Raw genomic sequence first — 26,445 nt, 5'->3', positions numbered from 1 at the left:
CCGGAGCCTGTGCTCCGCAACGGGAGAGGCCACAACAGTGAGAGGCCCGCATATCGCAAAAAAAAAAAAAAAAAAAAAAAAAAAAAGGCACGGGAGTGGTGAGGCAGGACAGGGCAGGGCATCATTGTGACGGTAAACGGCAACCTGGCGCGGAACAGAGGGCACAAAGGGGACGGCTTGGTGACTGATAAGAAGTGGGGACGGACCAGGGGTCCCTCAGGCCAACGCTCCCTTGCTTGGGCCCATTTCACCGAAGCTTGAGGGCGCGGAGAAGATCCGGCAGCTGTAGGCCCTTCTCCCTTCGCCCGCTCGGCCAATACGCATGCGCCCCCTTCACGCGCCTGGGCGCGCGCCCCCACAACCCTACGCATGCGCGGCCTTACAGGTAACCGACTAGAACAGCGCACGCCTGGCCCCCGTGTGCGCGTGCGTCGGGGGAGGAGCTCTGAGACGCCGCGCGCGCTCTCGGTCCCACCCAGCCGCCTTTGCTTTTCCTGGCGGGGACAGCGCACGCGCATCTCCTCAGCGACCCAGGTGCCGTTTGTTTGCCGTCCGTGGCCCTCAGCTGTGGCCCCAGACTGGGACGTGGCCCCAGACGCGCCCTGGCCGTGGCAAGGTTCCCCGGACCAGCCGAGTCAGAGCCCCTCCTGAAATCCTGGTAGAGCCCCCAAATCCTAGGGGAGAGTCCCCAATATTAGGGCCTTCCAAGGCTTGTTAAAAGTCTTTTTGAAATCCTGACCAGATCCCCTCAGAAATACTGAAAGGAACCCCCCGGGAAATCTTGTAGATGACCCCTGAAATCCTGTCAGAATCTTCTAGAAATTGTTAGACTTTTCCATCAGAGCCTGTCAGAGACACCCCGCCAAACCCTGTTTCGCTCCTCCCAACTCCTATCAGAACCCTCCCCCAAAGTCCTGCCAGGGGTCCCCAGAAATCTTGTCAAACCCACCAAAAATCCTGTTAGATTCCCCTCCAGAAATCCAGTCGGAGACCCCCTTGAAATCCCCACAATGCCTGCTTGGGTCCTCCTCCCGCTAGAGTCTCCCCGTCAAAGACCCCTGAGGTCCACCAGAGCCTCCCTCGGTCCCTCACCAGGAGTGTGTCCCCCAAACCCTGTCAGAGGCTCCCAGGGCCTGTCAGCAGCCTCGCTCGCAGGGACCCTTCCCCACTCAGGCCCCACAGCCTTCACCCCGCCTTCTGCACCCCCCCCAGCCTGGTCCACACTCTGGAAGGGTCTCTCTTCAAAGACCCCTTTTTTCTAGAACCTTCTAAAAGCCACCAGGAAGTGTGCACTCCACAGCTGTGGACCCCGTCTGGCACCAGGGAGAGCAGGGCGTGGGGAGCACTTGGTGAGGAAGGGGGGCGCTGGGTGGGCGGGGTGAGGACAGACAGGCCCCAGGTGACCGTATGTTGACCGTGTGCCCCAGTGTCCCAGTTCAGCCTTATATGGGCACCATTGTCTGTCGTCATTATTCGTAGCTCCCCTTTCACTCTTGAAAGCGTCCTGGAGTTGGGACAGTAAGTCGTATGGTCAAGCTGGGTGTGATGGGAGCAGGACAGGGCACTGTCAGGGCACGAAGGAGGGAGTCCCTAACTGCTCTAGGGACTCCAGGAAGGCTCCCTGGAGGAGCTGGGAGCCTGGGCCTGGGAGGACCGTGGGAAGATGCTGAGTCCCTATGGGCCGTGAGGGACCTGGAGGTCGGCCAGTGGAGAGAAAGTGACAAGAAGAAGCCAGGAGTTTCAGGGACTGCGCTGTGCTGCACCAGCCTGAGGGGCTGGGACTTAGTCCCGAGGGCACTGGGGAGCCATGGGAGGGCTGGGGGCAGGAGAGAGGTGGGGAGCAAACTCACAGGCGAAGCCAACAGTTCCAAATCAAGCTGACAGGGCAAGAATGTCAGTAGCCCGGGGTGGTGTGGGAACCCAGGGACACCCCCTCTTTCGGAAACGTTTTCCAGAGGAGGGGACGTGGGAGCTGAGACAGGAAGGGCCAGTGAAGAGGATGTCCCAGGCAGAGACCTGGAAGTGGGAAGAACTGGTTCAGTTTGGAGAACAGCAAGTAGGATTTGGGGTAGGGGAGACAGGTGGGATCAGGCCCTGCAGGGCCTTCGATATCAAGTGCAAGGTCTAGGCTTTGTCCACGGGGTGCTTGGGAGCTGTGGAAAAACATTGAGCAGGGGAGGGACAGGTCAGCTCTGGGGCCCCGTGAGGATGGGTTGGAGCGGGGGACTGGAGTCAGGAGGCTGGGTCAAGGGCCCAGGGGGAGAGGCTGAGTCCTGACCTGGGGCCATAGGGAAGGAGAGGAAGGGTCAGGGGAGAGTCACTGGGCAGGAGGGACAGGGCTGGGGAACTTGACAAACTGCGGGGAGGAGGGAAGGCAGGAAGGAGTGACCCTACCCCCTTTGATCTCTGCCACCCACTCCTTGGGCCCCCCATTTTCCCAGCTCACACCTCCAGTCCATAAAACAGGTCTGAGTGGGAGCTGCACTGGTCCAGGCAGGGGTAGGCAAACTGGTTCTGAGAATCCAGAGCAGCCTGGGGCACGGGTGGGGCAGGGCAGGTCTCCATCCTCGGGTGGCTGGTCTGAGGAGGCCATTCTCCTGTTTGTCCTTCCAGGATTTCTTGAAGAAGCTGGTCCCTTTTCGGTCCCTCCCAGTGATCGGGGGGAGCTGTTAGCTTCGCCAGCAGCTGCAGAGCAGCAGGGGTGGCCCATGGACCTGCCAGAGAGCCAGGCAGGTGGCCCCTCTGCCGAAAGTAAGTGACTGGGTCCCTGTGTGTCCCGTGGGAGGATGAAGAGGGAGGAGTGGGTGAATGAGGCGCCAGGCTGTGACTCGGGGACTTGGGAGAGGTGGCCTGGGGTGGCTGAGCCTCCACCTCAAAGCAGGGTGGGCGGCAGGGAGGGATCCTTGATTAAGTGCCTGCTGTGTGCCCACCTGCCTGGACACCTTATCTCATTTGCTCTGGGTAGGCCAGACTGCGAGAGTAGAAGCCTCTGCATGCACTCTGCATGCACTGTGCCCCCTGCCTGGAGCACCCTCTCCAGTGACCCAGAGGCTACACTCACTTCTTTCAGATCTCTGCTTTCTGTAAAGCAGCTGCCCTGTCGCACTCTCTCCCCTTTCCTGCTTTACTTCTCTTCATAGCACTGACATCTATTTGTCTGTCTGTTGAGACTGTCTCCCCCACTAGAACACGCAGCCTCGGTTTTATTCACTGTGGTATATTCCCAGTCCCTAGAGCTGCGCTGGTCAATGTGCGAGCCATATATGTAATTTTAAATTTTGTTAGTAGCCACATTGAAAGAAAAAGAAAAAAAGAAACAGACAAAATGAATGGCAATAATAGATTTTATTTAACCTCATATATCCCAAACAGTATCCTTTCAGCATACAACAATATAAAAATGGGTTGGAGTCATTCTCTTTTTTTCATATTGTGTCTTCAAAATCTGGTGTGTACTTTACACTAATAGAGCATCTCAATTTACACTCAGCACAGTTCAGGTCTCAAGAACCACTGTGGCCAGCGGCTGCCCTGTTGGTCACGCTGCACTGGAGCAATGCCTGACATGTAATAGGAACCCAATTGCTAAGTCCTTGAATAATTGGATGGATGCAGACCAAATGGGTGTGAAAGCGGCTTCGGGAGGAAGATGCTGGGTTGCCCTTTCTGAAACTCATCTATTAAGTGAGAGAGCCCAAGGGAGACTCCCACCCTAGAGGAGAGGCAAGACCCCTTTCTTAGAGGCTCCTAGCAGGCCTGGACTCTGGCCTCAGGAGGCTCTCCAGATAAGAAGGTAGGAGGCAGACACCGGGGTTCAGGAAGCGAGGGCAGGCAGACCGAGCGACCAACATCTAAACTTCGTCTGCACCAGCAGAGGGCGTGCGGCCACCTAGGAACCCGTGGCCAAGGGCTGAGCCAGCTTTGGGAGGCTCCCGAAGGAAAGGGAGGAACACACCCGGGAGGGATGGAGACCGAGGAAGGCAGGGGGGGAAAGAGAAAGACAGCGGAGGAGGGAGAGAGAAGGCTCAGGGAATGGAGAGTCGCTGAGTTGTGGGGAAAGAAGCACAGAGACAGGGAAGAAAATGGGAGCGGTGGACATGGAGACAGGCAGGCGGGGACTCAGGGGACAGAGAGATGGGGAGGAGGATGGGGAGAAAGAGTCAGAAAGAAAAAACTAGAAAAGGGACAGGACAGAGACAGAGAGAGGTAGAGACACTGAGGAAGGAAATGAAGGAAAGAAGACAGGAGAGAAGCAGAGTGACATCTTCCTGAGGGGCCCCGGGAGGCACAGTGTCACATCTGCACTGTAGATACATGCAGCTCCTCAGATCCCACGACATCTGGAGCCAGCCAGTCCTGGGTGACCTCACTGGGCCTCAGGGTCCTCCTCCATAACATGGGGGCACAGTGAGAGGAGGTGTCTCCCCTAACTATACATTCCCGCTCCCCTTCCCTAGAAGCATGAGTTCAAACCCAAGAGGACAAAATTTAGCTCACTACAAAGAACCCTTGAAGAGTCAGAGAGATGAGAAAGGGCACTCATATATTGAACATGGGGCCTTGGGCAAGTTTCTAACTTGTCTGTGCCTAGTATCCTTATCTTTAAAGTGGGGTAATAATAGCAGCCATCATGGTTCGTTTAAGATGCTCAAAAGGGGCCTGGCTCCTATTAAAGGCTGAATAAATGTTCAGTTTTATTATTGAGCTTCCACCATGTGCCAGGCCCTCTGCCAGGGCCTTTCCAGATTTTATCTTATCTCTTCTCCAGGAGCGAAGTAACCACCCCCACCACCCATTTTCCAGAGGAAGAAACTGAGGCTCCAAGAGCCTGAGTCCCTTGCCCAGATTGCCCCCTGAGTCTGCAGACCTTGCAGCCTGTGCTTGGCCCTCTGCTATACCCAGCTGTCCAGGGGCAGGGCAGGGAGCCTTATAGGTCACTTCCAGCCCTGGGAAAGAGGCTGGGCTGGCCCAGTGGGTCCTGGGGTAGAGAATATATACAGTCTCCTTCTATATCTTGGAGCATTTGTTGAGTGCCTGTTATGTGTGGGCACAGTGGATACAGCAGTAGAGAAACAGACCCCAGGATATTCACATTGTGCAGAGGCAGGGGAGAGAGGGTGCTCTTCAAATACACAGACCTAGCCCTCCTAGCCCTGGGGAGGGGAGATCACTCTATCCACCCATTTTACCGGTGGGGAAAACTGAGGCTCCAAAAGGAGAAAAGACTTGCCCACAGGCATGAAGCTGGACTCTGAGCTCCTAACTGCTCCCCACCCACCCACCCTGCCTGGATTGCCCCATCCTGCTTTGTTTCAGGCCCCAGGCCGTGGGCACTGATGACACCAGCCTCAGGGAAGTGGGAAGGAGAGAGACCCAGCCCCGAGGCAGGCTGGGAGACCGGAGATGCTGCCAGGAGGGATCGATCCAGGCTGCCCGTGCGATATTGGATTGTTCCTGGCTCCTGGGCCCACCTTCACCCTCGGCTTCTCCCAGAATCCTCTCTTCTTTGCCCTCCTCCACCCTTAGCCCCGTCTGAGCCGAGCCTGGGAAGCAGGGGAAGAGAAGAGGAAAGTCTGTACTCAGAGTATTTGTTCAGTATCTGGGCTCCTGAGTCAACTGAACACAAAGGATTCAACAGCAGGGGCACTTCCTGGCCTGAAAGATGGGGCCCACATTCCCAGGTCGGGGGATGGGGGATGGGGGATGTGACTCAAAGACCCTCACGTTGCGGCCCCCACCCAAAGCTTCCTGCGGTTCCCCACCAGCCCAAACTCCAGGCAGCTTGAAATGAATTCCTTCCCCTCTGCAGGAGCCAGGACCTGGGGTCACCCCTCTTTGCTCTTCATCATCCCCCCTCCTCATAGGTGGGCTGGCCCTCTTGTCTCCTCAGGGTACCTCTGGGACCAGCCAGAGGAGGGGAGCCTGGGGGCGCAGCTCAGCTTAGAGGAACAAATACTCAACTCCACGTTTGAAGCTTGTGACCCCCAGAGGACAGGTCAGAGAATCAAGGAATTATAAGGGATGGAGATGGGGGGCTGGGAACTGGGGAGCCACAGCCAGAGGGATGGGCTAGGGTGAAGTGGATGATTGTGGGAAGCTTCAGGAAGGAAATGGATAAGGGGATGGGGGCCTTTTAGGAGAAGGACAGCGAGGGGAGGAAACTTGGGGAACGTTAACAGAGGAGGGTGGGGCTTTGGGCCCTGGGAGAGGCAGGAAGGACAGCCACTGTGGGCCTGATGGGGCACAGCTGGTCCTCTTCGGTCCACGTTCTGAGGTGGGGATGGCTGGGCCCCATTGCCCAAGGACCATGGTACCGGGGTGCCACCAGCCCAGCCAGTGGTCCCACTTCAAAGCCGTCGCCTGTCCCCATCCCCCACCCCTCACCTGCCCCAGACTCCCTCACGGCCTGCTTTATCCCTAGGCACTGTGGCTGTGACCCATGTACTAGCCTACCTGGAGGCTGTGACAGGACGGGGCCCCCAGGATGCACGCCTGCAAACACTGGCCTGCAGCCTGGACCCCAATGGGGAGGGCCCTCAGGCCACTGTGGACTTGGACACCTTCCTGGTCATCATGCGGGACTGGATTGCTGCCTGTCAGCCGGATGGGTGGGTCCCCGCACCTCCACCCTCCCCCAGGAAACCCTTCCTAAGATCTAACCTCATACCTGCTTACTGCAGCCAGCACCCTTTGGGCACAGGGACCTGCTGTGGTTGGGAGGAAGCTGAGGAGGAGAGAGTAGAGATGGCGTTGCGGGGGTGGGGGCGCGGTCTGAGGACAAAGTGCCTGAGATGGGGAGGCAGAGGGAGTCTGGGGGCAGAAATAAAATGGGTTGGAAGGAGGAGAAGGGGCTGACAGAGGCCTGCCCCCACCCCTCCTCCAAACCCAGTCCTTGCCCCTCCTGCTTTTCCATCTGGCCCGGCGCTTGCCATCTGGCCTCACCTTCCTCCCCACGGGGCTCACTCTCACCTGACCAGTCCCCTCCTCCCACCCCCCCAAGCCCCTGCCGGTGGCTGGTCAGGATTGGGCGGGTTGTTCCAGGGAGCTCTAAGCCTCATCCCTTTGATACAGGGGATTAGAGCTGGAAGAGGAGACCGCCTTTGAGGGAACCCTGACCTCCCAGCAACTGCCATCTGGTGAGATTGTTATATATAGAATGAAGCAGGCCGGCCCAGGGTCAGACAGTGTGGGGAACTTCCCACCCAGGGGCAGAGCAGGGGATGGGGCAGGACTCCAGAGACCTTTGCTCTAAGCTGGAGCTACGAGTTTGGCTTTCTAGGCGCCTCCATGACATGACTGCCTCCCATCTGCCCTGAGCTTTGGGGTTTGTCTGTTTTTTTCCTCACGGGTCTTTGCAACCCCTCCTAACACCCGCCCTGTTACAGAGGCCCCTCCCACCTCTCCTCATCGTCTCCATCACCATCATCGGGCGGCCCCTCCCCGTGCTCTAGTCCCTGCACTCACGGTCCCTCTGGTCTTGTTGCCGGCACTGCCCGCTCCGGCCTGGCGTCCGCTCAGGCTATTTCTCAGCCTAAACTTTCCGTGTCTTCCCTCATCCTTCACACCTGATAGGGAAGCCCTGGCGGGGAAGGCCTGGGATGCTGCAGGCTAAGGTCCCTTTCTGTCCAGCTCCCTCAGCACAGACCTGCAGTCCTCCCCTGCAGAGATCTGATTATCTGACTCATTACCTGCCCTGCTGTTTGGTTGGCTGGTTTGCTCACCATTCTACCCCAAAGTCTTCACACATAGGAGGTGCTCCGTAAAAAAGTGTTCATGTTCTATTTCTCCAGGCTTATAAAAACAAAACAAAAGTCAAAAAATGTAGCTTTCTTGATATTCTCTTGAAGCTCCTCCAACTGGGCTGTGAGCAGGGAAGGGGCAGGTCAGCTCCCGGGGAGGAGAGGCTGGAGGCCAGGAGTCCAGGGAGGAGGCTGTGGTGAGGATCCATGGGGAGAAGGTGAGGCCTGAGGCAGGAGGAGTGAGGGAGCCAGGACAGCCCAGGGGCTGGGTGAGTGAGTGGGAGGACTGGGAGGACAGACGAGTTTGGGGCAGTTGAGGTGCTGCCCAGTGTTGGGCGTGGTGAGTGTGGGGCGGTTGGGGGCTGTGGGGAGATCCAGCCTGAGCTCAGTGTACCCATGAGCAAGAGGCTTTCTGGATGGTGTGTCTCATTGCAGCCCCGGGAGCAGATGGGATCACCCAGAGTGACTCTGAGGATGGAGGCCAAGGGAGGAGCAAGGCCGGAATCCTGGGGCAATCCAACGTTTCAGGCCGCCCGGGAGCCCACCACCCTCTGTCTGTCTCCCTCCAGGATGCCCAGAAGCTGAGGGTCCAGCCAACCTGGAGAGCTTCGGAGGCGAAGACCCCAGACCTGAGTTGTACCTATCCACAGCCCCTCCCTGCCCTGCCCCTGCCCATGCCCTCCAACCTGCCTAGGGCCCAGGGCCTGGCCTAGGGCTTGGGGTCCTTCGGGAAGTGGGTGAGGGGACAGGCTGTGCTAATAGCTCAGGGAGAGCGGGGCAGTCTCCTATTTCTCTTTCTCTAGAAGAGCCGCATCCAACACCTACCCCGACCTGGGGAAAGGAGGCCAGGGCTGTGGACGGTGACCCTGGACCTTCCCTGCCCCCAGGCCCACCACAGCTGACCTGCTGAGCAGCCTAGAGGACTTGGAGCTCAGCAACCGCCGGCTGGCCAGGGAGAACGCCAAACTGCAACGCGGCGTGGAGACGGCCGAGGAGGGTTCCCTGCGCCTCGGGGAGGAGATTGTGGCTTTGCGCAAGCAGCTCCGCAGGTGGACCCGGCCCCGCCCACCCTCCTGCACACCCCAGTGTCCCACCTGCCCACAGGCACAGGCTCACTCCCACTTTCTTAGTATTTTAGGTAGAAACTGGGTCTCTGACCCCCACACTCAGTCTCTTTCCCTCCTTTTCTCTCTGGGTCTCTGTCTGGGATTTCTCTGTTCCTCTGAGTGGTTCTACATCCGTGATCTCTGTCTTCATCTCTCCCATGTGGCCCACCTGCCCCCGCCCCCACCCAGTACCCAACAGGCTCTGCAGTTTGCCAAGGCCATGGATGAGGAACTGGAGGACCTGAAGACTCTGGCCAAGAGCCTGGAGGAACAGAATCGCAGCCTTCTGGCCCAAGCCCGGCAGACGGTGGGTTTCTGGCAAGGGGCACAAAGGTGCACTCTTCTTCCTACTGTCTTGGAGTCTGAGCAACAGAGACTGACTATGGGGTGGGAAAGGGCAGAGGTCACCCGGGCTTCCTCCCTCAGTCCAGGCCCTGCTCCCCAGACTTTGGGTCTGGATCTACTTGCCATCCCTCTCGTGACAAAGGGGACAGCAGCAGTCACCAGGCCTCCCCAGACGCATCCCCCCCGGCCCTGCTCCTCAATGACCCAGGCGGGCAGTCTGGGGGCAAGGAGGCCTGAAAAGAAGGCTTTGTTCTCTCTCTGGGCCCGGTCAGGAAAAGGAGCAGCAACAGCTGGTGGCTGAGATAGAGAGTCTGCAGGAGGAGGTGAGCTGAGGCCCAGTGCCCGCCCCCGCCCCTTCCCCAGCCCTCAGGGTCTTCCTGCCCTACCCACTGCCGCCCCAGACACCCCCGCCGCCTGCCCCGAGCACCCTTCAGTCTGGTGCGGGAGACCTCAGAAGCCCGGTGTGTGAATGTCCCTGAAGGTCACATGGCTGCCTGTGAGGACTGCCACATTCGGTACGAGGGTGGGGCGTGGGGCGCTGAAGCTGCCTACGTAAGCATGGGCCAGTCTGCCCCTCTCTGTGCCTCAGGGTCCTCACCTGCGGGAAAGGGAAAAATAATGGAATCTCCCTGGTTGGATTGTGTGAGATTTAAACAAGAGGGTGCTAGGTACAAGGCAGGACACATGGAAAGAGCTCACTGAAAGATAGCTAGTGTTGTTCATATTTTTTATGGTGGAAAGAACACAGGCCTTAAAGTCAGCTCTGATTCAAATCCCGCCTCTGGGAATTCTCTGGCGGTCCAGCGGTTAGGACTCCGCGCTTCCACTGCAGGGGGCACGGGTTCCATCCCTGGCTGGGGAACTAAGATCCTGCGTGCTGCACAGCACGACCAAAAAAAAAACAAATCCCATCTCTGCCACTTACACAACAGACAACTTTTAAACGTGTGACGTGCCCTTTCTGAGCCATAGTTTTATTCTCTAAGAACAGGAGAGAAGGGTATCTGTTCATCAGGATTGTTGTGGGGATTAAATGGCCACTTTTAGCCCAGGGCCTAGCACATAGCATGAAGAGGCCCAGTCCAACCTCAGGGCTGATTCAATCCCCATTCGGAGACAGAAAACATCGTCCTAGTTAATTCTGGGTCCACCTCCACCTTTTAGGTAGAAATAAAGCCCCCACAGAAGGTGGCGTCTAAGTTGCTGGAGATCCATGCAGCATCTCAGTGCTCCTCAATCAATGTCTGTTCTCTCTGCTGGTCACAAGACTGATGTTCATTGTCCCATCTGGTCCTTAGCCTTAGTCACCACTGCACGCTGGCATCCACTGGGGGGCTGACATTGCCTTCTGGTCTCTGGATGTACTGTCCTCACTGCATCTGCTGGTGGTAGCCCTCGTCGGAACCCCACAACCCACAAATGCCACTGGGGTTCCTCCACACCCTTTTAGGGGCACAGAGGAGGTTTAGCCGCTTTCCTGTGACTTTGTGTCTATAGGGGCCTCACTGGGCTTTCTGTGCCTCAGCTCCTCACACAGCCATCTCCGTTCTATTTTTCACACACCTTGCTGCTTCACAGACTGACTGAGCTGGGAAACACCTCTCTCAGATTCCCAGACGTTCCAGAGGTTCTGTGGTTCAACTGCATCCATCCTGTCCAGCCGTCTAACCTGGGGCTTGGGCCTGGCCTCAGGGCCCATTTTCACTCTCTTGTTCTCTTCTTTGACTCTTCCTGAGCTCCTCCCCCAGCGCTGAGCATCTCTGCCCAGTCCAGGCAGTAATACTCATTCTGCCTGATCCTCCCAAATCTCTTTGTCCTATGTCTGTATCATGGCTTTTACACGTAAACCAAAAAATGTTCCACTATCATTCCCTGGCTCTTCCATGAAAATTCCCTCTGTTGGGACAATGGGAATCTCGCTGCAGGATGGCTGCCATGGTGTGAAGCATGGGGTGCAGACAGGATGTGACTGTTTCTTCCAGAACATCTCTCTTCTTGGGGTAGAGTTGTTTTACAACGCTGTGTTGGCTTCTCCTGTACAACAAAGTGCCGTAGAGTTCCCTGTGCTATACAGCAGGTTCTCGTTGGTTATCTGTTTTATACATATTAGTGTATAGATGTCAATCCCAATCTCCTAGTTCATCCCACCCCCTCCCCCAAAACATCTATTTTTAAGAACAAGGAGAGACTCCCCGAAGCCCCATGACAGGACCTCCCTCTCATATCTCATTGGCTAAAGTGACATCAAATGATTATAGCCAAACCACTCCGTGGCTTGGATAACACAGCCACCGATAGGTCTGGGATACTTTCAGCTCCGAAGAAGAAAGCACGGAAGAAATGGTGGCTTCAATCTGAAGGACGCTAATTAACTTAACAAGAGGTTTTGAAGGTTCTGGGCTGGTTTGGCAGCTTTTTGACTTGTTTGTCTGCCTGTGGGCTCGGGATCACAGATGGCTGCAACAGCTCCAGACCTCACGTTCTCACTCAAAGCAGGACAAAGAGAGGCAAATGCTCCTCTCGTGGCTCTCTCTCTTCATAAGAAGGAAACATTTTTCCAGGAGCACCTCCACTCCACCCCCACACCAGCAGACCCCTCTCACAGCTCGCTGGATTACGTGACAAGAGAGGCTGGGATAATATCTGACCTTCCTCAGCCTCTGGAGTGGGAGGCAAACGAGTGAGAGGGGGTGAGAATGGCTGCTCTGGGTTAGCTAACCAGCCGGGTATCTGTCCTGAATCTGCTGAGATTTCCATCATGATTCACCTCCAGAGCTGCGGCTGGGACCCACCTGCCCGCGGGGAGAGTGGACCCCCAAGGAAAGTAGGAGAGGGAATAAGCAGGGTGAATGGCAACCGGTGGTCTCTGCCTCCTCCTGGCCCAGAAGGCCTGTGCCAGGTCAAGTGCCTTGAGCAGTGCCTGGGACATCCTAGGCGCTCGATAAACAAGCTATTCTTGGTTCCCTTCCCCCACCTTTCCCTTCTCAGCAGCTGCCTACAGACCATCTATAGATCAAGTTCTCAAGTTACAGTAGAATAATGCTGGAGTAAGGGACACTCAGCTTTCCTACAAAATGTACAGAGCAGGGCTCAAGTTACTGCAGAAGAAGGCAGGAGCGGCTGAGTAACCAGGTTCCCTGCCGAGTGGCCCAGGATCCAGCCTGTAAACCCCGACCAGGTGGACAGATGTTGACACAGCATTCCTGGCCCGTCCTTTCTCTGCCCTTCACCTGGCAGCCCTGGCCCGCCGAGCCTGAGAGGGGGAGAAGGCGGCTGATGGAGGACTTGGAGCTGAGCCAGGCTGGAGTGAGGTGGGGAGCTGGCCTTGGTATCCCCAGGGGCGCCGGGAGGAGGGGTGTGGCCAAGGGAAGTCGACTGCCTCCGGGCTCCGAAATGCTTTCCCCAGTGACTGCCTCATGTCAAAACTCAGCAAAACTTGCTAGTTTTTTGGTGCCTGGAAGCTCTAGCCTGGAATTTGGTCTGTTTTATTTTCAAGTCCCATTTTGTGGCTGGCGTGGGCTGCCCTCTCCCAGCCCCCTTGTTTTCGCAGATAACTCTCTTTACCCTTGAGGACTCAGACCCAGTACAGCCTCCTTGCAAAGCGTGGGCTCCCACAAGGCCCAGGGCCCTAGGCCCACCTCATGTATCAGCATCTGCTTCTGCGTCAGTCTCCACCTCCAGTGATGAGCAACTTGAGATGAGGGACGAATCTGGTTCCCCGTTCTCATCCAGGGCTGCATCTGGCCCAGAGGAGTCTGGGAGTTAAAAGCGCAGGATCTGGCATCAGATTTGGGTTTGAGTCCACTTACTCTCCACATGACCTTGGCCAAGTTTCTTAGCAACACCAATCCTTAATTTCTTCTGTAAAGCTGGGGATGATGACGGTGTGAAAATTAATAATTGGGACAGCCAGACTTTACATTCTTCCTGAACGGCACAGCGTAATGCATATAGCAGCGGCCATGCAATCTTCCTTCCAAAAATTAAACAGGAGTCTGGACAAGGCCCGGGATCTACCCATCAGTTTATAGGAAATAATGACGGGGGAGGAGAGGAGCATGGTAAACGTCCTGCACAGGGAACAAGAACACAGTAAACCAAATCCAAACGCACCAGTTCTACAGGACAAATGACCTGGTTTCTTCTACAAATGAAGGACCTGAAAAAGCGCCCGGACTGGGGAGGCTGGGGATCACTGTCAGATGAAAAGAAATGGGACGTTTCAACCAAAAGCCATGGTGGACCTTGTTTGGATCCTCATTCAAAGAAGCTAAACGAGAAAAAACATTTGTGAGACAACCGAAACCAAAAAACAGCACTGGGTGTGCGATGATATTAAGGAATTATTATTAATCTTGTTAAGAGTGATCATTGGGGGCTTCCCTGGTGGCGCAGTGGTTGAGAGTCCGCCTGCCGATGCAGGGGACACGGGTTCGTACCCCGGTCCGGGAAGATCCCACGTGCCGCGGAGCGGCTGTGCCCGTGAGCCGTGGCCGCTGAGCCTGCGCGTCCGGAGCCTGTGCTCCGCAACGGGAGAGGCCACGACGGTGAGAGGCCCGCGTACCACACACACACAAAAATGTCAGCTATGAATATTAACATGGCCATTTGCTGAAGTGAATGTGACCAGGGTCCCTTCTTTCAGAACGGGAAGTTGCTGGCCGAGCGGGATGGAGTGAAGGGGAGGAGTGCGGAGCTGGCCACGGAGAAAGATGCTTTGAAGGTGCCACCCCTCCCTAGCACCTTGACAACTTCCTACCACCCCGAGGCCATTTTTACAATCACCAGTTTCAGCCCCTGTGGTCTGGTGAGATCAAGTGGGACTGGTGGGACTTCAATCAAGCCGTCAGGTTCCCAGGGCCAGTGGGCAACTCAGCTGAAACCCCCCTCGGTGTAGCTGATGTCCAGAGACATGAAGGGAGGTTGAGGAGAGGGGCTCGGGAGAGTGGGCGGGCCAGGGAGGGCAGGCCAGACAGATGGACCAGCGCCTTCCTTGGCAGCGGCAACTCTACGAGTGTGAACGCCTCATTTGCCAGCGGGACGCCACCCTCTCCGAGGTGAGGGGGCTGGGGGGAAACATTTGCCTTCTGTGTGTCTCCTGCCCCGAGTCTGCAAAGGGAAGTCCTGCTTGGCTCTAATCCTTGGATAATTAGCCAAGAGATCAGAGTGGTTCCCGGGAAACTGGTGCTCTCCCTCAGGCCCTAGCTCTTCCCCCAAGCCCACCCCACCTGTCCCCCCAGTACCCAGCCTCAGCGTCTTTGGGGGGCTGGGCCCAGTCTCAGTCAGCTTTGGGCTTTCCCAGCGCACTCGCCACGTGGAGAGTCTGGCCAAGACCTTGGAGGAGTACAGAACCACAACCCAGGTAACCCACTGGCCTGGCCTCACTCTCCCCACTTCTCTTTTGCCATCTCTGGGATTTGCTGCCTCCTTCTGTCTCTGTTGATCTTTTTCCAGTTCTCTACGTCTTGTTTCTCCCATCGCTACTGTCTGACTGTGTGTCTCTCTCCCTCTCTGTCTCTCTCTGCCTTTTCACTTTTCCTCTGTTCCTTCCTTTCTCTCTCTCTCTCTCTCTCTCTCTTTCTCTCCATCTCCTATCCACATTCCTTTTTTAAAAAAATATTTGCTTATTTATTTGGCTATGTCGGGTCTTAGTTGCAGCACGTGGGCTCTTTGTTGCAGTGCATGGGCTTCTCTAGTTGCGGCGCACGGGCTTCTCTCTAGTTGTGGTGCGTGGGCTTCAGAGCGCGCAGGCTCAGTAGCTGTGACGCACGGACTTACTTGCCCCGCGGCAGGTGGGATCTTAGTTCCCCAGTGAGGGATCGAACCCACGTCCCCTGCATTGGAAGGCAGATTCGTAACCACTGTACCACCAGGGAGATCCCTCACATCCACTTTCATTCTCTGTGGGTGACTTCTCGCCACATCTCCCCTCCTCCTCTTTCTGTATCGCTGCCGGGCTTGTTTAGATTCTTGTCTCGGCCTCTCTCTGGGTCTAGTCCCTCTGTCTCCTGAGGTGACTCCTCTCTCTGTACCTTGTCTTCAGAGTCTCTTGCACCCCGTGTGTCTCTTGCCTCTCTGTGAATCTGTTTCTGTGTCTCTCGTTTTTCCATGTGTTTCTATCTCTGCCTTCCTTTTCTTAATTTTCCTGACTGATAGGTTACCTTCTGGGTTCCTGTTGCTCTTTGCCTCTCTTTGGCTTCCTAAGTTTCTGTCACTGTTTCTTCCCCTTCTCCCTTGGCAATATGTGTCTGGAGGAGCCCAAAGAAGTCGCAGGAGTGGAACTGACCTTGGAACAGGAGCCCAGGCATGGGGGGTGGTGAAAAACGGAGACCCAGGGGTCCTCCACTCCTTCCTTTGCAGGAACTGAGGCTGGAAATCTCACACCTGGAGGAGCAGCTGAGTCAGACCCATGAGGGGCTGGATGAGTGAGTGGAATGGCGGGGGTGGAGGAGGCAGGAGGGGAGCCCCAGGACGGGGACCCCTGGCCTCCAGCCCCAAGGTAGGCAGGGCAGCAACCCCAGCACAGGCTGACTGACAGGTGGTGGGCAGGCGTGGAGGCAACCTTCCCCGTCCTGACTGTGTGGCCAGGCTACCCGAAGGGGCTCAGGTGAGGAGAGTGGACTGGACCAAGCTGCCACCACCATCGCTGGGTGTGGAGATCCAGGCCATTCAGCAGGTGGGCCTGACACCCCCAGAACACCCTAACCCACCGCCAGCGGCAACTTTGACCCAGCCCTCTCACCCCACACCAGTTCCCCCAGGACCATCTCAGTCCTTAACTTCATCCCTAACCCAGTCCTTGGTCCGGGCACCAAATCCCTCCGAGTGCTGCCCCCACCGACTCCCCAGCCCAGCCTCACACCACCTTCCGTCCACCTCCCATCCTCACGCCTCAGCCCATCTCCATCCCACCTCTGACCTGTCTTCTGCCTTCATCTGATTCTCCCTGGCCTCAGAAACAACTTCTTCTCTCCCAGAAACAGGAAGTGGCAGCCGCCGATCTCTCCAGCCCTTTGTGTGGCGTGTGGCAGTGGGAGGAGGTCATCAATGAGACCAGTGAGGAAGCTGAGTTTCCACCTGAAGCCCCAACTGGGGCGCAGGTGAGCACAGGAGGGACTCTGAGACCAGCGGGTCCAGGGGCCGGGAGAGGGGCCTGGGACACCACCTGCCTTCACTGTTCCCCATGTCATAGACACACGTTGACTGAGGGCCTGCTGGGTGCTGGCCAAGGAGCCCCCGGCCAGACAGGACACCACACCTGCCTTCTAGGGACTGGCCTGCTGGTGTGGGAGACAAAAGCGAACAAAGCAGACACACAAATTGCATGGCAGTGGTTGTGGTCCTTATGTCAAATACACTGTCAGGAGTCACCTTATTTAAAATGGCACTACAGTGGGAAGGGAGTAAGTGAATTGTTCTTCTCGACAGCATAAAGGTACATTAAGCATTTACCTTTTGAATATGTCACCTTTAAGAAAAACTTAACAGTCCTCTGTGTAATCTTGAATTCAACAATAGCCATTGTTTTATGACTTCCATAATTACCTGAACAATATTTCAAACATTTGAAACAAAGAAGACAACTCATCTTCAGTGTTCACAGCTGAAAAGTGAGATTTTAAACTGTTAGTGCCAGAAGAATTCCTTTTTTTTTTAAGGAAATATTGCTAACAGCTCTGTAAACAACGCTGTATTGTCTTGAAAATTATACTGCTTTAGAGCTGTTCATCATCCTTAAAAGACAAACTCGTTTCTCTGTTCACTTTTTCCCTGAGTTGAGAGAAGCTTCTGTTTCTCTTTGACACCAGAGCTCCCGTTGGATTCCTCACTGACCTCTCCCATTGCCTCTGCGAGGTTGAGGCACCCTCATCCCTCATCCTGTTACTCATGGGAAACTGAGGCTCAGAGGGAGATCACCCAGCTTGTGGGGGGCAGAGCCACGCTCCTGGGGGAGTGTAAATTAGAGCGAGCGTCTGCTGAGAGCAGTCCGTTTCCTCCTGGAGGGGAAGACTGACCCGGGCCTCTGAGTGCCTCCTGCGCTGGCTCCTGGGGATACAGAGCGGAATCATTCAGGGCCTGGATCCCCTAGCGCTCAAGGCCTGGTAGAGGTCATGCAGCCAGGCCATCCCAGTGCAGGATGATCCATGTGCTAGAGGTGGGCGGCAGGCCCTGCGGGAGCCTAGAGAAGAGAGTTTCCGTGTTGGGTAGGCGGCTGAAGGAGACATCACAGGGAAACCGACACGAGTTTATTTTGAAGAAAGAAAGAGAGACGTTAATTGGTGTGAGAAAGGAGAGGTCTTCCAGGCAGTGGGAACAGTAAATGCAGGCATGTGGGAGCGTGAAACCACATGACATGTTTGTGGAGCAGAGGGCAGTTGGGGGTGACTAGTGAGAGATGAGGTCTGGCTGGATAATGAAAGGAATTCCCTGTCAGTGAAGCTGAGAGGTTGTGCTTTTCTCCATCGAGCCACAGGAAGGCTGAGGGTAGGGAGGGGCAGGTCAGCTTTGGATGTAGAAAGACCCCTCTGGGGCCACATGGGGACTGACTGGAGGCTGAGAGCCTGGGAGGCCAGGGAGGAGGCTGGGGCAGTGGTCCAGAGGTAGAGGGTGAAGGTTGAGCCAGATCAGGGCCTTGGGATGGAGAAAAAGGGACAGGCAGAGAGAATTGGGGCAGGGAGACAGAGCTGCCGACCTGCTGACAGCGGGGTTGGGGGCGCTGGATTCCGGGAAGGGAGTCGACAGAAAGGCGCTGAACTTAGCTTGCAACCCTCTGAGGTAAGCACCCTGAGGGATAGGGGGGTGCTTCTCAGGGGCAGTGGGTGCACAAGGCTGGAGCTCGGGGATGTATTGAGAAAAGTGTCGAGTTAGTGGTTGAGACCACAGGCAAGGATGGATGTCTCCAGAGAAAATGGAGGGGTACCTGGGTCCCCAAGACTGGGAACTTGGGAGGAGAAGAGTGTTGGAAGGTAAACGCTGAGCCTCTTTGGGGCCCAGATGAGTGTGAGAGGCTTGTAGGAGTGTGAGAGGTGCAGGGGGACCTGAACTCCTGGGTCCTGAAGGAGAAAGGGGTTTGGTGGAACAACTGTCCTGTTTCTGGCTTCTGCTCCTGGAGGGATGATAGAGCTATCCTCAAGGGGAGCCCAAGGGGAGGGCAGGTCTTAGAAGCAGGTGGCGAATTCTTGGCAGGTGTTGCAGCCTGGGAGACCTAAGCTTTTCTTCCCCACAGAGAAACTTCCAGGGAGGGCCTGCGTACCCTTGTGAAGGAAGGAAGGAGCGATCAACGTGGTAAGAAGTTTGGTCCTCCCTGAGCCATCCCTCTGCCTCGAGGTTGGCCAGAGTACAAGGCCTGGAAGAACTCTGAGGGAGTGCATCACTCATTGCCTCGTTCATTCATGCTGAGGCCACCCTGGGCCTGCAGACCAGGATGAGTGAGACCCAGCCCTGCCCTCAGACCCTGATCGTTCCAGAAGGACATCCAGCACCCAACCCCACCTGGGGGGAAACTTCTGGACGAGGCCCTGCTTGGGGTCCTTTAGGAGTGATATTCATATAGGAGGCCCTTAGACAAGAAGACAGTTGTCAGGCAGATGGGACAGCTCAGTCACTAAGTCGCTGTCACTGAACACACCTCTCCCAAGGCCTCCAGGAAGCCCTGGGATGAATGAGACCAAGACTGTGCCCCAGGAGAGCAGCCAGACAGTTGGGAGATCATCAGGGGCTCTGGAATCAGACAGTCTGGGTTCAAATCCCAGCTCGGTTACTTTGTGATGGGGTGGAGTGAGCCCCTGCCCTGTGACTGTTACCGACTGTTACAAGGCTCACGTGCAGCCTCCGAGGACAGAGAAAGCGCTAGATGTCTGGGCCCGGCCTCCTCCATGGGGCCTCTGCCTTCCTGCGGTGCCTCTCTCTCCCCCCTCCCCTCTCGCAGGCTCCCAGCTGCGGCAACTAATGAGCCTGCCTGCCGCAGCCTCTAATTGGACTTGTCTGGGAAAGCTGAGATGGGGCAGGGTGGGGTCCCTGGAGCTGTGACCTCCCCCTGCGTCAGCAGGGGATGGAAGAGGGGGCTGAGCAGCAGCGGGGCGGGGGCTGGCGTAGGGGCTGGACGTCCGAGCGGGGTGCGGGGGCAGGGGCAGTGTGATCCACAGATGGGGAAGCTGGGAGAGAGGGAAGTGGTGAGTCCTGTGACCCCCAGACGTGACCAGGGCTGAGAGCTTGGGCCTTGAGAGAGGGGCTGGGGGTCCCTGAATAGAAGTCCCAGAGGGTCAGACAGCTGTGTGTCCGACTGGGGCAGAGGCTGGGGCCCATGAGCCTGGAGTGGATGGGAGTTGAGGAAACAGCTGTATCCTGAGGGTGTTGGGCCTGAAGCTGGTAGCTGAGGCTGGAAGGCTGGATCCCTGATCCCCAGCGAAGGTGGTTGGCAGGTGGTGTGCACCTCTGGGTCTCCAAGGGACGTCAGGGCTGGCCAGCTTGAGGCCTGAGTCCCCAGAGAGGCATTTCAGGGGCTCAGACAGCTGTGACCGTAGGAGGCGCAGAGGCTGGAGCTTGCACACTTAAGAGAAATGATTTGGGATGGGGGCAGGGCCCACACAGTTGGGTTCTGGAGTCAAGGAAGTCTGAGCTGGAGTCCCAGTTCTCAAAGAAGACCCAGTGAGACGGAGACTGACTGAAAATGGCCCAACCCACCAGGCAGGAAGCTGGGCCAGGGGGTGGGGTCCCAGAGAGATCTGAGTCTCTGGTGTTTTGGGTGTGAGAGAACCAGAAGCCTTTGATCGGCTGGGAGATCAGCTGGGAAAGTAGCAGCTGAGAAAGCCAATGAGGTGGAGAGGCCCCTGACCCTGTAGGAGTCACGTACTCTGGAGAATTTGGTGAAAATTCCCCTGAAAAAAATACAGATGCTGAGACCTACTTGCAACAGTTTGCTTGTGGGGCTCCAGGATATCCTCCAGGTCTCTCCACGGTGCCCATCCATGTCAAGAGCCCTCCTTTAAAGGTTCTGCCACACAGCGGGTGAATGGGAAGCAGGCAGGGGAGACAGACGCTTGCAGCGACTTTCTTGTCGCCCCAGGTTGCCCAGAAGAGAGGAAGAAGAGGAAGCAGAGATCCGTGTCACGGTACGCAGTCCCCAGCACCATCCACTGCAGGCCCTCAGATGAGGCTGCTGTAGTTACAGCTCCTCCCCAGCCCCTGCCCACACCCCCAAGCAGACAGGAAAATAGTTTGGCCAAGAGATAACGATGCCCTCGCTGCAGCTAATGAGAGGAGACGGTGCTGTAGAGGGAGGCTGCGGGCCAGTGGGCGGCCAGAATGTTCCCAGGGGACCCCGCAAGCACACATACAGGGCTGCAGCCGCTACACCACAGACGTGGCTACACCCCCGGGTTGCAAAAATGCACACACACAAGCGCCCACACTCAGGAAGGGCCGGACCCTCCCCGGCCAGCCCCAGAACTCCTTTGGGGCACCGTGCCTGTCACAGCTGCCCTGCCCAGTACCACCCACACCAGCTCCTTTGCTCCTCAAAGTGGCAGGTGACAATCCTGATTCTTAGGCAGGGGAAGGGAGGGAAGGAAATTTGACGAGGTCAGAAACCTGCAGTCCTCAGATAAGAACCGTGAGCCCCGAAGGTGTGCCAGCCTCCGTTCCAGGCACCTGGGGCCCTTCAGGGTCCACACCCTCCAACATGGTCTCTCTGAGCAGCCTGACCCCAAGCCCACTTCTTTCCCACCACACCACGCTCCCTTCCATGGAGACTGGGGCCTCACCTCAGTTTCCTCGCGGCTAGTGTGACAGCGATCTTTAAGGATAAGTGAGGATAAGTGTTAAGGATCAGGTCGTAAAGTGCCTGGTACAGAGCAGACACACAGGAGGCGACAGTGGTGAAGATAGTGGCTGGGGTTGGTGTTCCTGGAACTCTTTATTTTTGTTATTACCATATATCATCATCCACAGAGCAAAGGCATGGGTGGGAAAGCCTGAGATCTGCAGAGGGGATGCCCTTTCAGCAAGACACAGGGGATGAGGTGGGCAAGTGAGTCAGGAGGAATATTGGGGGCTTTAATCTTAAAGCGCCTGCTGGGCCTGGCGCAGGGCAGGAAGATGGACCCAAAGAGTATCCACGGTGGACTAGGCCCAACCCAGGGCTGAGCTCCTCAAGAAGATGGGCTCTCTGCCCTCAGGGAGCCTGGAAACTTCCAGAATCAGACGGAAGTTGGAAATAACGTTGAGTAGCTCACGCAGTTATTGCGCGCTCACTGTCTGCCAGGCACTGTTCTGAGCCCATCTCCTGATTTTTTTGGTTTTTGCCCACATTCACTCATTCGTTCTCCACTTCAGCCCTGTGAGGTGGGTGCCGTCATCATCCCCGTCCAGCACATGGAGAAAGTGGGGCCTGGAGAGATGGGGTGACGTGCCAAGAGACACATAGCAGGAAACTGGCGGAGCTGGGAGCCCAACGCAGCAGTGTGTCTCCGGGAGGCTCACGCACTGAACCACTGTGTCCCACCCCCTTCCATGTGGTCGCTTCTGTCCAGCGGGCTGAACCTAGCACTGCTCCCAGTCCAGGACCCAATGTCTCAAGTTTGTCTCCTTTGTCCTTCCAGGTGGATCTCCCCATCCCTCTGGGAGACTCACATCCTGGAGACATCCCAGGAAGCCCCCCTGAGAGGTAGCGGGACCCAAGGGCCTGGGGGCGGACTTGGGGTCAGAGAAAAGGTCCAGCACCATCGCCCTGCCTTCCTTTCCCCCCAGCAGGCCCTCAGAGCCGGAGCTGCAGCAAGCCCTGGTGCCGGTGGTGAAGGAGCTGGTCCCAGTCAGGAGGCCAGTCTGGGGCCAACTCTGCCTGTGCCCCCTGCACCCCCAGCAGCTCAGGTGCACCCCAAGGTGTCTCCAGAAGGAGGGTGGTGGTCATACAGGGCACTGCTGGGATACCACGGGCTCCCCTAGGCCCCCCAAGCACTGTGCTGCCTCCCCACAGAGCCACTCGGCACCCGCTGATCCCGGCGCCAGTCCTGGGCCTGCTGCTGCTGCTGCTGCTGCTCCTCCTGCTCTCTGTCCGGCTGCTGGGCCATTCCCCACCCCCCACCTGGCCCCACCTCCAGCTCTGCTACCTCCAGCCGCCTCCAGTGTGAGGTACGCTTCCCGCCGCCTCAGAGCGGCGTCTAGTTCTGTGACTTACCTGGGGCTCTTTTTACTGTTAATCTCCCACGGGGGTGCCACTGTGATTTGGGATTGTCCCACTGCCGGGACTCCAGATACAGTGCTCCAGGGTCCGCAGCCCTGTATTGGCTTCTTATGTGAAGTCTCTTGGTTTTTTAACGTTGACAACTACATTTCTTAACAATAGCAAAACACAGCCAATAATGGATTAAGCACTAGTGGTTATATTTCCCTCACAAAACAAGTCTGGAGGAGGGCAGTTGTGGACCCACAGCTCAGTCTCCATAGCACCGGGCCCAGCGTGCTGTGATTCTCTGTGACTCTCTTGGCCCTTCCCCTGTGCTCAGGAGATGGCAGGTGTTGTAGCTTCATACATCATATCTGCAGGGAGAAGGGGACACATCTCTTCCTTTTTATAAAGAAAAGCAATAGCCTTCCCAGAGCCAGCAGCAGACTCTGTCCTGTCGGTCAGAACTGTTTGGTATGACCACCTCTAGCTGCAAGGGCAACTCGGAGAGCAAGCGTGTCTCCCAGCAGAAAAAGGGAGAGCAAGATGTGGGCCAGGCGCACACAGAGATGTCACCAACGGCCGGCAGCAAAGGGTGTGCCATTTGTTCATTCAGCAAACACTTGGTGATCATCTATTTGCCATGGCTAGACCTTAGAAGACGGGAAAATAGACCCTCCAATGCCAGGCTGAGGAGCATTGATTTTTCTCCTGAGGATGATGGGAGTTTGGGGAACATTTAATTACTTGTTTTTGGTTATTTACTTTGTAATTGAGGTATAACTTACATACAATGATAAATGGACAAATCTCAAGTATCAGCTGGATAAATTATTGCACATGTAAACATCCATGAAACCAAAACCCAGGTCAAGATATAGAACAGTTTCAGCACTGTAGAGGCTTCCTTGGGAGAGCTTTGAGCAAGGCAGGACAGTGACAGAGGGAGCTACGGCTCTGTGAGAGCTCAGGAAAAGCACCTAACCCAGCCTGGGAGGTTAGAGATTTCTTCCCAAATAGGTGACATCTGCATTTAGTCTTGAAAGATGGGTAAGGTTGGTTATAGTAAACAGAGGCAGGGGAGGGTGTCCCAGGCAGAGGGAAAAAAAGTGTGTGAAGACCAGGTGGTTGGAAAGCACCTCTGTGTGTAGAAAGCCATAGGCAGCACCATGTTGCTTGGATTAAAAAAAAAAAAAAATCCAGGGAAGGATTTGAGGCTTTAGAGTTGTGAGAAAAAAGATAGTTGGGCTTCCCTGGTGGTGCAATTGTTGGGAGTCCGCCTGCCGACGCAGGGGACACGGGTTCGTGCCCCGGTCTGGGAAGATCCCACGTGCCGCGGAGCGGCTGGTGCCGTGGGCCGTGGCCGCTGGGCCTGTGCGTCCAGAGCCTGTGCTCCGCAACGGGAGAGGCCACAGCAGTGAGAGGCCCACGTACCGCAAAAAAAAAAAAAAAAAAAAAAAAAAAAGGTAGACAAGAGCCTATTAAGGGTTTTGAACATCAGGTTGAACTCTACTTCCAACTGCCCAAGAAAGTCCCGTGATCAGGGAAGGGGCAGAATCAACTCTGGGTGGGAAAGAGACCTTCTGAGCCTGTATAGAGGATGAATAATAATGGAGTGAGGCTGGAGGCAGGAGGTGGGGAGAAGGCTGGGGCCATGGTCCAGGTGAGAGAGCATGAGGCCTGAGCTGGGCTGGGTGCATGGATGGAAAAAAGGGCGGGGCAGAAAGAGGCGGAGCAGGAAGGACAGAGCCAGGACTGACAGGCTGTGAAGGAGGATGAAGAGGGAAGGGGCAAGGACTGCACCTGCATCTGACCCAGTGACTGGTAGACAGTGGAGCCATTCCCAACACAGGGAACCCATGAGAAGGGGTGGGCTTGGGGGGGACACTCTGAGCTCATGTCGGGAGGAGTGACTGGATTCCAAGAAGTGGCTGGATCCCTGAGCATTGAGCTTTCAGTCTGGAAATGGGGGTCTGGATGTTATTAGCTGTGATGGTGATTGAAGTGTGGGGATTGCTGAAATTTCCTGAGGAGAGGGGAGTAGAGTGAGAAGGGAAGGGGTTTGGGGCACCATTTTGTGAAAAGCCTCAAATGCTAGACAAGAGGTCTGGGAGGAGGGACTTCCCTGGTGGTCCAGTGGTTAAGACTCCCCGCTCCCAACGCAGGGGAACCAGGTTCGATCCCTGGTCAGGAAACTAGATCCCGCATGCTGCAACGAAGATTGCCGCAAATAAGGCCCTGCGCAGCCTAATTAATTAACAAAAGAAAAAAAAGATGTGGGGAGGAAGTACAGGAAAAGCACAGGCCAAGATGGAGTTACCAGGCCCTTCAGCAAACAGAGGATGAGGCTTCTCACAGGGTTGATGTGAGGCTGAAAGAGCCAATACAATGGTATGTGGAAGAGTGCCCAGCATATAGTAACTGCTCATAAAATTTTAATTCTATTTCTCCATGAGAGTAGTGGAATGGTCTAGACTTCTGAAGTTGCACAGATTTGGGTTCCAATTATCCTTCACTAGCGCTGACAAGTTGGGGAAATGATTCCTGACTTTCAGAGCCATGTTTCTTTGTAAAATTTGGCCAACTCCAGACAGTTGTAAGGAATAAATACAGTTATTCATTGTTCAGTATTTCTGAATAACAGGGAAACAGGCCACACCCTACAGCCTAAGGGCCAATTAGGGCGCGGTCCGCCTCTCGGAAATGCAAATTACGGGAGAGCTTGCCAATCACCAAGCGCAAGCCCCGCCCCCTTTCCCCACGACGACTCGCCCAGCTCCACTCTCTCCTCTAGACCAATGAGAGCGCAGTCCGTGCGAGCTGCGCCACGGGAGCTAGGTTCAGAAACCTCGCAGTCCAGTTAAGGGAGTGAGTTGCCATGGTCACCACTGAGGGCGGGGCCGAAGGGCTGGCCGAGAGAGAGAGACAGAGAGAGACAGAGAGAGACAGAGAGAGAGAGAGGATTCTGATTGGCTGCTTCCTTACTTCCTTCACCGGTGGGCCAGGTGTTTCCCCGCCTCCGTCCCGTGCCTCCAGGAGCCTCACACCTTTCTCCTTTCTCCTTTCTCCTCTCCTCCCGCCCCGACCAGGCGCCCCAATGGTCTCCCGGCAGGCGCGCAGTTAGAAAACCCTGAAGAAACTGCTGCAGGCTACTGCAAGAGAGGCAGAAACCCTTTTCTATTTTTCATTTTATTTGGGGGGCTGCGGCCCCGTGGCCTTTGAGATCTTAGTTCCCTGACCAGGGATTGAACTTGCCCCAGCAGTGAAAGCGCGGAGTCCTAACCACTGCATCACCAGGGAATTCCTGGAAACCCTTTTCTAATAATGTGTTTTGCTTTCAGAAGGGCATACTTAAGTCTTCTCATCGTGTATCTGGTTTAATCCTCCAAATACATGAGGAAAATGAGGCTGGAAGGTTAGAAGCCGTTCCCAATACCACACAAGTAGGTTTAGGGGAACCTGGTTCTGAATAGCAGATGCATATCCAGAGTCCCCCCCCCATCGCCGCCCCCCCACAACTTTCCACTGCGCCCAAAGAGAAGTCGGGAAGTGATGCGAGAGCGGAAAAAGAGAAATTCAGAGAAAATGAGAGCCGGGAGAGAGACGAAGACCTAAAAGAAGAAAGAAAGAAGAAAAAAAAAAGACACGAAGGAGTCAGGCAGAGAAAAAAAGAAAGTGATTAAGAATGGAAGGAAGAGTTTTAGCAGAAAGAAGAGTCGAGAGAGGAGACAGAGATTCCCCAGAAGGCCGGGAAGTCATGAGGATGAAAAAGAAGTACAGAGACTCAGAGAGAGAAGGACAGATACCCAGAGAGCAACAGAGACCCAGAGAAAGGGGCAGTGGCTCAGAGGGGGACAGAGACCTGGGAGGTTACAAAGAACAAGAGGAGAAGGGGACAGAATTGGGGATGGGGTGGGAGCAGATATGCGAGAGGAGAGGGACAAAGGCACAGAGTGAAAGGAAAGGACAGCTGGGGCGGTAGTGCAGAGAGAGACAGGAAGAGTAGAGGGAGAGGTGAGAAAAAAGAGGGAGGCAACTGGAGGTAGACGCCAGCGTAGCGGACGCAGGGCCCGCCCCCGTGCGCGCGGGCGCG

At 55.9% G+C, this 26,445-nt stretch overlaps 1 protein-coding gene across 2 annotated transcripts; it reads left to right on the top strand.

The window, feature by feature from the left end:
- Positions 1–487: 487 nt before the first annotated feature.
- KASH5 (KASH domain containing 5) lies at positions 488–23,165 on the top strand. Of its 2 annotated transcripts, XM_059046119.2 has the most exons (20): positions 488–534; positions 2,614–2,751; positions 5,891–5,995; positions 6,422–6,608; positions 7,072–7,136; positions 8,309–8,375; positions 8,627–8,788; positions 9,035–9,152; positions 9,463–9,513; positions 13,836–13,913; positions 14,191–14,247; positions 14,493–14,552; positions 15,551–15,615; positions 15,779–15,866; positions 16,168–16,290; positions 18,417–18,475; positions 20,256–20,301; positions 21,790–21,854; positions 21,938–22,057; positions 22,164–23,165. In XM_059046119.2, exons 2-20 carry the CDS (start codon positions 2,709–2,711, stop codon positions 22,315–22,317), a joined length of 1,713 nt encoding a protein of 570 aa, XP_058902102.1. In that variant the 5' UTR covers positions 488–534; positions 2,614–2,708; the 3' UTR covers positions 22,318–23,165. The 2 variants fall into 2 exon arrangements, with proteins under 2 accessions (XP_058902102.1, XP_066874350.1); XM_067018249.1 differs by lacking the exons at positions 488–534; positions 9,463–9,513 and having other exon boundaries at positions 2,657–2,751; positions 22,164–22,318; positions 22,733–22,885.
- The last annotated feature ends 3,280 nt before the right edge of the window (positions 23,166–26,445 follow it).

This window comes from Kogia breviceps, chromosome 18, assembly GCF_026419965.1.
Source record: "Kogia breviceps isolate mKogBre1 chromosome 18, mKogBre1 haplotype 1, whole genome shotgun sequence".
NCBI lineage: Eukaryota > Metazoa > Chordata > Mammalia > Artiodactyla > Physeteridae > Kogia > Kogia breviceps.
The sequence above is the reverse complement of the archived record's forward strand: the minus strand, read 5'-3'. Positions and strand labels throughout refer to the sequence as shown.

Coding starts and splice junctions, on each gene's coding strand:
- KASH5 (XM_059046119.2), top strand. CDS start 2,709: ATGGACCTGCCAGAGAGCCAGGCAGGTGGCCCCTCTGCCGAAA. Junction 14,248..14,492: donor GGGACGCCACCCTCTCCGAG/GTGAGGGGGCTG, acceptor GGGCTTTCCCAG/CGCACTCGCCACGTGGAGAG. Junction 15,867..16,167: donor AGATCCAGGCCATTCAGCAG/GTGGGCCTGACA, acceptor CTTCTCTCCCAG/AAACAGGAAGTGGCAGCCGC.